The sequence below is a fragment of the Callithrix jacchus genome, chromosome 18, assembly GCF_049354715.1.
Source record: "Callithrix jacchus isolate 240 chromosome 18, calJac240_pri, whole genome shotgun sequence".
In the NCBI taxonomy this organism is placed as follows: Eukaryota; Metazoa; Chordata; class Mammalia; order Primates; family Cebidae; genus Callithrix; species Callithrix jacchus.
Genome location: NC_133519.1, coordinates 10601164 through 10612236, shown reverse-complemented (window position 1 = coordinate 10612236; position 11073 = coordinate 10601164). Strand labels below are relative to the sequence as shown.

General features: G+C 40.2%; 1 protein-coding gene across 2 annotated transcripts in view; it reads left to right on the top strand.

Moving 5' to 3' along the window:
- The first annotated feature begins 1240 nt into the window (after nucleotides 1–1240).
- The window catches only part of GOLPH3L (golgi phosphoprotein 3 like), a 43783-nt gene continuing 33950 nt past the window's right edge, over nucleotides 1241–11073 (top strand). Inside the window, exons 1-2 of one of the 2 annotated variants that reach the window (XM_002759883.7) lie at nucleotides 1241–1403; nucleotides 4072–4266. In XM_002759883.7, the coding sequence (XP_002759929.1) occupies nucleotides 4084–4266 (183 nt within the window). In that variant the 5' untranslated portion in view covers nucleotides 1241–1403; nucleotides 4072–4083. The remainder of the gene's footprint in view (nucleotides 1404–4071; nucleotides 4267–11073) is intronic. The other variant, XM_078355568.1, reaches the window with a different exon arrangement.

Genomic DNA, 11073 nt, shown 5'->3' with positions numbered 1-11073 from the left:
TTTTTTGTAGCATAAATACTGTTTAGTGTGTAAGCCCTTTCATTGCTTCTAATTTTTATTTAATTAGCAGGAAATATGACTCCATTAATTTGAAAGGCTGGTAGGAGGATGGGGGGATAGGGAATACTAATTTTTAGATGATTTCAGTAGCTATTACTTTGCAAGAGTTGAGCACACTTTCTAGAATTTTTGAGTGGTAATATGAAGAAAACTGCTGGACTTTTCATGAGAAGCCTGGTAGCTAGTTCCAGACTTGCCTGCTTTCTTTGCTTTAGAAAAGGAGGACTTAAAATTAAAACCTGGTCTGTTTGGGCCGGGCAAGGTGGCTCACGCTTGTTATCCCAGTACTTTGGGAGGCCGATGTGGGCGGATCACGAGGTCAAGAAATCGAGACCATCTTGGCCAACGTGGTGAAACCTCCTTGTCTCGACAAAAAAATACAAAAATTATCTGGGTGGGTGGCGCGCGCCTGTAGTCTAGCTACTCGGGAGGCTGAGGTAGGAGAATCGCTTGAACCTGGGAGGTGGAGGTTGCAGTGAGCCGAGATCACGTCACTGCACTCCAGCCTGGCGACAGAGCAAGACTCCGTCTCAAAAAAAAAAAAAAAGATCTGTTTGTCTCTTGTAGTTTCAGCAGCCATATTCCAAAAACATACACTATCCATGGGTTTGTCAGTAGTAAGCGTTATAGAGAATGCTGGTAGGTATGCGGTGGTAGAAATGTATTCATCCTGTTTAAGGTAAACCATATAAACGTCCATACACTGACCCAGATCATGTTTTTTTGGAATAGTCAAGAATAAACTGTCAGAAACAACCAATGTAAAAATATTTATTTATTCTTAGCTGTATTGCTTGGATCCCAACACATCTCACTTAATTGTCCCAGTATACGCTACTACAGCGACACACCTGCTATACTGAAATTGACCGACAGAAACCTTTCGAGATTGGCAGCCCTTGTTAGCTCACTCAGCGCTTTGATTGGCCGGTTTAATGGGGGTGGGGAGCGCAGCCCTCTTTCCTCTCTTCCACCAAGGTTCCTTCATTGGATTGACCAGCTGTCAGGTTGAACGCAAACCTGCCTCCCTTTGGTGGTGTTTGTCTGGATCGCAACAGAATAGCTGGGGGAGAGCCTCCCCCTATGAGCTCCGATTGGTGGGACTCAACCTTGGTGATTTCTGATTGGCCTAATGAAGAAACACCAAGGTAGGTTGCCTAGCGATCCCGAGGAAGCTGATGTGTTATTCCTTCTCTGCATCGAAGGATCAGGAAGTTTGTGCTCTCTGCGTGGCTAAGTTTTTCACCTACTAGGACGGGGGTGGGGTGGGGGGAACAGGTGTCCTCCTAAAATACAGCACAAGCTACAGCCTGCGTCCAGCCATAACCCAGAAGTAACATCAGGTAAGCAACGAGAAAATTACATTTCCTAACGTCCCTTCCCCACCCCTCCCCCCAAAAAACCTCTAATTTTTAAAATTATTATGTTATGGGGAGGGAGGGATTTTTATTCATTTGGGGCCGTCTTTTGTTTTTTTTTTTTTTTCTTTCAAGTAGGATTTTCAACTAATAATTGTCCAGGGAAAATTAATTTCTTAAAGAAAACTCCCCTTTGTTTCCCACCCCCGCCCCTAGAAGGTTTAAAGTTTCTTGGATTTGTTTAGGAAATAGTCCCTATTCACAGTGCCAGATAGGCTTAGTGCCCTTAAGCATTTGTTTCATGGTTCTCTTCCTCCTTCACTCTTCTTCCCACCTCCCATAACAAATTACATTTGAAATATACCCTTGTACGAAAAAAAAAAACTTGTAGCTCACTTCATTTGTATTTTTATTTTAAATGTTCATATGCACTTCTGAGTATTCATTTGAATCAGTATACATTTATCGAGCAGTTAAAACATTAAAGACATTGTGCTAGTTGCTATGGAGAATATAAAAACCCAAGAAGACAATATCCCTGTTCTCAAGAAGTTTGCAGTTGAGAGACAGCCATACCAAGAGAAAGGCTGTAATAAATTCTTTAAAGGAAGTAAGTATAAATAAAGTTCTGTGAAAGTACAGCTGAGGGAGTGGCCATGCGACATATAGGTAATAGAAAACAGGAAGGCACTTAAGGCTTCTCAGTGGGTCCACAGGCCTTTAAAGAATAGGTAGAATAGGGCCGGGCGCGGTGGCTCAAGCCTGTAATCCCTGCACTTTGGGAGGCCGAGGCGCGTGGATCACAAGGTCAAGAGATCGAGACCATCCTGGTCAACGTGGTGAAACCCCGTCTCTACTAAAAATACAAAAATTAGCTGGGCATGGTGGCGTGTGCCTGGGCATGGGACTCGTGAGTCCCAGCTACTCAGGAGTCTGAGGTAGGAGAATTGCCTGAACCCAGGAAGCGGAGGTTGCGGTGAGCCGAGATCGTGCCATTGCACTCCAGCCTGGGTAACAAGAGCAAAACTCCGTCTCAAAAAAAAAAAAAAAAAAAGAATAGGTAGAATGTAGAGAGGAAGAGAAAAGGAAGAGGACCCCAGTGAGTACAGAAGAGCAGAGGCAGAAAGAAAGCATGAGACATTTTTTAGAAAAAGTTTGACACCACTACTGATTGGGAGTAATGGGAAATACTGCTAGAGGAGTAGAACCAAGTCCAGTCATAACAACTCTTAAATACTATTCTTTTGATCTTAAAAAAGATATTCCTTTGTATAATTGCTGAATTAAAATATTTGATGTATATATTTTAAAAACTGATGTAGATTCATGTAAAATAAAGTATGCTATCATAAACTTTATCACAAATGATTTAATGCAGTTTCTTTTGACTGTAGTACATAGAATAAAAGACATATTCTTCGATTTTTTTTTAATTGATTAGCCGGGCATAGTGGCACGCGCCTGTAATTCCAGCTATTCAGGAGGCTGAGGCGGGAGAATCACTTGATCCAGGGAGGCAGAGGCTGTGGTGAGCCAAGATCACGCCACTGCTCTCCAGCCTGGGCGACAGAGTGAACTTCTCAAAAAAAAAAAAAATTGAGTAAGAATTTGTTAATCTTTAAACACTCTCTTGCCAGTAATATTTGTTTGCAGCTCCTTGTGTATTGGCAAGATGTGACTAGCTAGGACTAGAGCTGCTAAGTTTACTGACTGTGGAATTACTGCACATGGTTTTCTGAATGTTATCCTCTAGACTTGTGATCTCCTCGGCGAGTATTTGAAATGAGTCATTAGGGCATGGGAAGGAAATATAGAACGTGTATCTCTATTTAGTTTTCATGCTCTTTTTTGCTTTTGATTTTTTTTTGTATATGTTTTATAATGTAGTACTATTGAATGTTTATAGAAAGTAAATGTAAAATATTATATGCATTTTGGGGTTGGATGCTCACAATTTTTTCTTGTTCCATCTTTCTTGGGATCCATTTTGTGAAAGAGAAATGACAATGGTGGACATTCACTCCTTGTTTATAGATGATGCACAAGAAATCACCAGGCTTGGCCAGGCCCTGTGGCTCATGCATGTAATCCTAGCACTTTGGAAGGCCCAATGCAGGCAGATCACTAGAGAACAGGAGTTCAAGACCCGCCTGAGCAGCATGGTTTAACCCCATCTCTACTAAACATACCAAAATTAGCCAAGTGTGGCACACACCTGTAATCCCAACTACTCAGGAGTCTGAGGGACAAGAGCCACTTGAACCGGGAGGCAGACGGTGCAGTGAGCCAAGAGCACACCACTGCCCTCCAGCCTGGGCAACAGCGCAAGACTCCCTCTTGAGGAAAAAATTAGAAGAAAAAAAAGAAAAAAAGAAATCGGCAGACTTAAAAGATGATTATTTATACTGGACTTTAGAATTACTCATTTTATATTTTATCAGTGCGATCTGTGAAATCCCAGCTGTTGGACCTTGGGAAAGATGCTGTATTATTACCCACCCATTTTTTCTGGTCATTACTCCTTCCTTTCTTTCTATATTTAAAGCTGTAAATATTTCCTATTTGTATACATGTTTAATATGCATGTATGAATATATGTATTTATTTCCATAAGCATACAAACAGATTTTTTTTTTTTAACTACTCCCTCCAGAAACAGGTGAGAATGACCACTTTAACTCACCGGGCCCGTCGCACTGAAGTAAGCAAGAACTCTGAAAAGAAGCTGGAAAGAGAGGAAGACAGTAATCGGGAGAAAAGTCCAGACAATGAAGATTCTGGAGACTCTAAGGATATCCGCCTTACTCTTATGGAAGAAGTATTGCTCCTGGGACTAAAAGATAAAGAGGTAATGCAGTTAGGTTTGCCGGGCTATCTCAAAAACTATTAAATATTGGAATGTTTTAGAAATAATCTAATGGAATATATTTAATATTAAATTGGTCTTAGAATTGTGCTCCAACCATCTGGAAGATGGAGGAGCTGGGACAGTGACTAATACTTGAAGGGTAAAAATCCAGAAATATAATTATGTGAAGTGTATTTAATTACAAAATCACTCCAAAATTTTAGAAGATACAGGAGAGTATAAAGTTTTGTCCTTGTAGTTTCCCAAGTCAGATTAAAGATGAAATAACTCCTTGTTAAAATAAGAAAGAGGGCCCACACATTGAAGTCTCCTTCAGCTTTGAGGAGAAATGGTCTTTAAATGAAAAGACAGGGAACATGTGTGATTAGCTGTCTTACAGAAATAAACAATTGGTAGGTTCCTTTTTTTTTTCCCTTGACTTGGAGTTTTGCTCTTGTTGCCCAGGCTGGAGTGCAATGGCATGATCTTGGCTCACCACAACCTCTGCCTCCTGGGTTCAAGCAATTCTGCCTCAGCCGCCTGAGTAGCTGGGATTACAGGCATGCACTACCACACCCGGCTAATTTTGCATATTTAGTAGAGACAAGGTTTGTCCATGTTGGTCAGGCTGGTCTACAACTCCTGACCTCAGGTGATCCGCCTGCCTCAGCCTCCCAAAGTGCTGGAATTACAGGCATGAGCCACGGCACCAGGCTGATAGATTCCTTATAACAGAAATAATTTTTTATTTTCCTCTGTGCAGCTTTACAAATCAAGTATCAACAATTGGATCGAGCACAGTGGCTCACCCAGTAATCCTAACACTTTGAGAGACGGAGGCAGGTGGATTACTTGAGGCCAGGAGTTCAAGACTAGCCTGGCCAACATGGTTCAACCCCATCTCTACTAAAAATACAAAAATTAGCCGGGCATGGTGGCAGGCGCCTGTAATTCCAGTTACTCAGGAGGCTAAGACAGGAGAATTGCTCAAACCCACAAGGCGGAGGTTGTAGTGAGCCAAGATTGCAGCACTGCACTCCAGCCTGGATGACAGAGACCCTGTCTCAAAAAAATATCTATAGATATAGATATATAAACAATGGAGGATTATTTTAATTTTTGAAAATTTTAAAAAATAATTTCAGCTTTTCCTTTTTTTCCCTAAATTTCTCCTTATTTAATGGATTATTCATTTCATAGTATAGTTAGTCTTGAGATCCTGAGTCTTGTGATATAACCGAGTATTTTGCTGGCTTCTCTGATAGCAGCATACATCCTCATCCTTCATTTGTAACTTTTTTTTTTTTTTTTTTGAGACGGAGTTTCGCTCTTGTTACCCAGGCTGGAGTGCAATGGCGCGATCTCGGCTCACCGCAACCTCCGCCTCCTGGGTTCAGGCAATTCTCCTGCCTCAGCCTCCCGAGTAGCTGGGATTACAGGCATGTGCCACCCTGCCCAGCTAATTTTTTGTATTTTTAGTAGAGACGGGGTCTCACCATGTTGACCAAGATGGTCTCGAGCTCTTGACCTCATGATCCACGCGCCTCGGCCTCCCAAAATGCTGGGATTACAGGCTTGAGCCACCGTGCCCACCCGTTTGTAACTTTTTACTGTGTTTTCTCATCACCCTACTCCCTCGTGAAGAAGTTTTGAAGGTAACATTTTGAACAATCTACTTTCTTTCCAGCAAAGCCTTAGTAAATAACCGCCCCCTTCAAAAAAAAAAAAAAGAGGTATATTTATTACTGGCCTTAGTTTTGAAAACATATACAATTAGGATGTTACTTTAGATTTTTAAAATACTTAATTTGGCTTTGAAAATTGTCTTTAGCTAGAATTGAATTGGCTACATACATGTAGTAACAGCTCTTCCCTTCTATGTCAATTCTTCAACTTGGGAATGCCATCGTTGCTTAGACTTTGCCTTTCATTATTTACTGTTTTCCTTTCAACTTTTTTTCTTGTTAAGTTACCAACTTGAACAAAATTTACAAGACCAGTTATAGTCTGTGTATTGTTAAAACTAATATTAGATTAAAAAATAAAATAAAATAATTAAAAAAAAAAAGAAAAGATGCTAAGATACACAAGCCAAAAAAAAAAAAAACCAAAAGCGAATATTAGAGACATGCTCACGTGTACCTGGCTAAGATGCAGGTGTATCAGAAATTCTTGCCCAGAAGTATATTTTCCTGTTTGTTGAGATGTTGATGAGGCTCCAGTTTTATAAAAGGTAAATAAATGAAAAGACAAAGGCGGCTCCAAGAGAATGTGAGAATAGGACTGAAGATTAGGTGGTATAAATACTGTTTGAAGATGTTTAAACATTGCCTAGGAAACAGTCATTGACTGTATAAAAAGAGTATATGGAACTAAAAGCTATTTGGTTTTAGCTTTGAATAGGAATGATTAATTTCCTGCTGACTGTATGCACTGGAATTTTTGCTTCTGGACTTATCTTCATGTGTTTATAATGGTTAATATACATTTTAGGAAATAGGGCCAGGCGTGGTGGCTCACGCCTATAATCCCAGCACTTTGGGAGGCCGTGGCAGGTGGATCACGAGGTCAAGAGATCGAGACCATCCTGGTCAACAAGGTGAAACCTCGTCTCTACTAAAAAAATACAAAAATTAGCCGGACATGGTGCTGTGTGCCTGTAGTCCCAGCTACTCAGGAGGCTGAGGCAGGAGAATTGCTTGAACCCAGGAGGTGGAGGTTGCAGTGAGCGGAGATTATGCCATTGCACTCAATTCTGGGTAACAACAGCGAAACTCCGTCTCAAACAAAATAAAATAAAATAAAATAAATAAATAAATTTTAGGAAATAGAATAAAAAATAAAGGAGCTCATTAAGAGCTATGGCCATAGTGAGTACTTAACATATTATTGAGATACTGTATAAAATGAGCAGATGGCCAGACGTAGTGGCTTATGCCTGTAATCCCAACACTTGGGAGGCCAAGGTGAGAGGATTTCTTGAGCCCAGGAGTTCAAGACCAGCCTGGGCAACATAGTGAGACCCCATCTTCACAAAAAATTTAAAACAAAAAAAAATTAGCTGGGCATGGTGGCACATGTCTGTAGTCCTAGCTACTCAGGAGGCTGAAGTAGGAGGATTGCTTGAGCCTGGGAGGTCGAGGTCTCAGTGAGCCAAGATTGTGCCACTGCACTCCAACCTGAATGACAGAGCAAGGCCTCAAAAAATAATAATAATAAGAGCACATAACAATTAACCACCTTTTGAATCGCTCCAATTTTATTTTTGAGGATGTTAACAAATATTTAGCTTTCATTTGGCTGAGGAAAAATAAGGGATAATAAATCCTTAGGTGTAAATGAATAGAAGAGGTCAAACCTTGTGATTTATTTAAGTAGTTAAAAAAAAAAAAGAAAAAAAATTCTTTTGAGCGGTAACCGCCACAGACTGGTTTTAAAATATTAAGCATCTGGCCAGGCGCAGTGGCTCACGCCTATAATCATACCACTTTAGGAGGTTTGAGGTGGGCAGATCACTTGAGGCCAGGAGTTTGAGATCAGCCTTGCCAACATGGTGAAAATTCATCTCTACTAAAATTTAAAAAAAAATTAGGCATGATGCAATGCACCTGTAGTCCCAGATACCCTAATGGAAGAATCTCTTTCTTTTTTAAGATGGGGTTTCACTATGTTGGTCAGGCTGGTCTTGAACTCCCGACCTCAGGTGATCTGCCTGCGTTGGCCTCCAAAGTGCTTGGATTACAGGCGTGAGCCCCCACGCCCGGTCTGTGAAAGAATCTCTTGAACCCAAAAGGCGGAGGCTGCAATAAACTGAGATCACACCACTGCACTCTAGCCTGGGTGACAGAGTGAGATTCTGCCTCAAAAAATATAAACTAATTAATTTAATTTAATATTAAGCATCCTTGTCTTATGAAAGTAATCAAGAAATTTAAATATAATTTGAAGAGTGTAACCTTTCAAGCACAGTTAAAATTAGATATTATCTCAGATGGATAACACTGACCTCAACTGAGACAGTGAACCTTGAGCACAAGCCTAACCAAAATAAAATAGGTTTATCTCCTATTGAAATCAGGAATCTGTTTGTCATTATTGCCTTTGTTAAGAGTTTTGATATAGATTATTAACTCATGAACAATGTTTTAATTGACTTGTTAATATGTGAAACATTTCATTTAGTAGAATCTTTTATTAAGTTACCTGTAAGAGGAGTGAGCCTGTTAATGCTTTTGACTCCTGGTGAACTTTTCATTTCTTATCTATTCAATTTGTGGACAATGTTTTTCAGCCTTCCTTCCTTTCTTCCATTTATTGAATACTTACTACTCATTGTGAAAGAAAAGCTTTTCATCATATTTCTCATGTCACTGTAGTAAAAATTGGCAAGAAATATTATCCATTGGGAATATGGAAATAACATTTTCACTTATTTGTTTAATCACCAAAAATTGTATTGAATGCCTCATGTATGCCATAGAAAGAGAGAACAAAAACAATAGTCCCTGCTTTTGAGGTCAGTTTATGGTTTAGCAGCATAGGGATGGTTGGAGATGGGAGTAGAATCCAAAAAGTCAGCAGACCATTGCAGAACATTGTGAGGGAACACAGAAGAAAAGCACCTAAATTAGATGGGTTGTGGGAAGAAGCAGTAGGAGAGGGAGGAAGAAATGTTGGGAAAGACTCACAGGAGGTGATAACTTTTTTTTTTTGAGACAGAGTCTTATTCTGTCACCCAAGCTGGCATGTAGTGGCGTGATATTGGCTCACTGCAACCTCCACCTCCTGGAGGGATTCTCCTTCCTCAGCCTCCCAAGTAGCTGGTATTACATGTGCCTGCCACCACATCCGGCTAATTTTTGTATTTTTGTAGAGACAGGGTTTTGCCATGTTGCCCACGCTGATCTCGAACTCCTCATCACAGGTGATCCAACCGCATCAGCCTCCCAAAGTACTGGGATTACAGGCTTGAACCACCATGCCCGACCAGAAGGTGATAACTCTGTTTTTGTTTTTGTTTTTTAAGAGATGGAGTTTAGCTCTTGTTGCCCAAGCTAGAGTGCAATAGCACAATCTTGGCTCACTGCAACCTCTGCTTCCCAGGTTCATGCAATTCTCCTGTCTCAGCCTCCTGAGTAACTGGGATAACAGGTGCCTGCCACTATGCCCAGCTGATTTTTGGTATTTTTAGTAGAGACAGGGTTTCATGTTGGCCAGGCTGGTCTCAAACTCCTAACCTCAGGGGATCCACCTGCCTCGGCCTCCCAAAGTGTTGGACCACAGGCGTGAGCCACCACAGCCAGCCAATAACTCTTAACTTGAATTCTGGAGATTAGCAAGAGTGAGTTAGTCTGTAAAGAGACAGATTCTAGGAAAAAAGAACATCAACTGGATGTTCGTGATAATTTCAGTGACTTGTAATTGGAATAACCACAGATATTTGAAAACATCCCATCTCCTTTTAATGAACTCCAGTGTTTTGAAACTTAAGTATCAGAGCTAAACATCCAGTTACATATTTTATTGTATAACTTTTTTAAAATTATGAAATATAATATATCCAGAAAATTGTATAAAGCACATATGTACAATTTAACAAACAGTTTGAAAGCCAACACTCATGTAACCACCAACAGAACAACATCAGCATCCTGAAAGCCTTCTCTATGCCCGTGCCTAATCACAGGCTGCCCACCTCCCTGTAGTTTTGACATGTATGTATATCCCTAAACAATATATTTTAGTTTTGCCTGTTTTTAAGCTCTGTTTTATTGGGTTAATATTTTAGTGTATTCTTTTTTTTTTTTTTTTTGAGACAGAGTTTCGCTCTTGTTACCCAGGCTGGAGTGCAATGGCACGATCTCAGCTCATGGCAACCTCCACCTACTGGGTTCAGGCAATTCTCCTGCCTCAGCCTCCTGAGTAGCTGGGATTACAGGCACACGCCACTATGCCCAGCTTGTGTATTCTTTTAATTAGTATAATGCTGTGAGATTTATCCATGTTGTTGCATATAATTTAATCCAGTTCATTGACATAATATTTCATTGTGTGAATATACCACTATTCATACTGTGGGTAATAGACATTCAAGATTTCATTATGAACAGTGCTGCTAAGACTCTCCTGGTACTTGTCAGCTATCTTTTTTTTCAAACAATTCGCTATTCATATGTGTGGGGAAAGAATGATAAATCAGACTGTATTTTTTAATTACAAAATATGTCAGTGCTGTGCTTTTTTAAGCCACTGCTGATCCTCCATCAGATATAGTTCATCTTTATAATTTATTAGCGATAGATTACAAGTAAATACTTTTTAAAGCTGGCAAAAAAAAATTTCAGTGAACTAATCAAAAAGGTTTTTTTGTTTTGTTTTGTTTGTTTTGAGACAGAGTTTTGCCCTTGTTTCCCAAGCTGGAGTGCAATAGCATGATCTCAACTCACTGTAACCTCCACCTCCCGGGTTCAAGCAATTCTCTTGCCTCCGCCTCCCAAGTTGCTGGGATTACAGGTGTGCACCACTGTACCTGCCTAATTTTTTTGTATTTTTAGTAGAAACAGGGTTTCACTGTTAGCCAGGCTGGTCTCAAAATCCTGACCTCAGGTGATCCGTCTGCCTCAGCCTCCCAAAGTGCTGGGATTACAGGCGTGACCCACCACGCCCAGCCCAAAAAGGTTTCCAAAATCAGTCACAGTCAGTCAGTATCCAACTTGTCAATTATTGGCTATGAGTGAAGAAAACTGCTCTCCTTAGAAAGTGACTCAATCCTAAAATTAAAATATTTTAAATTACAAAATATTTTAA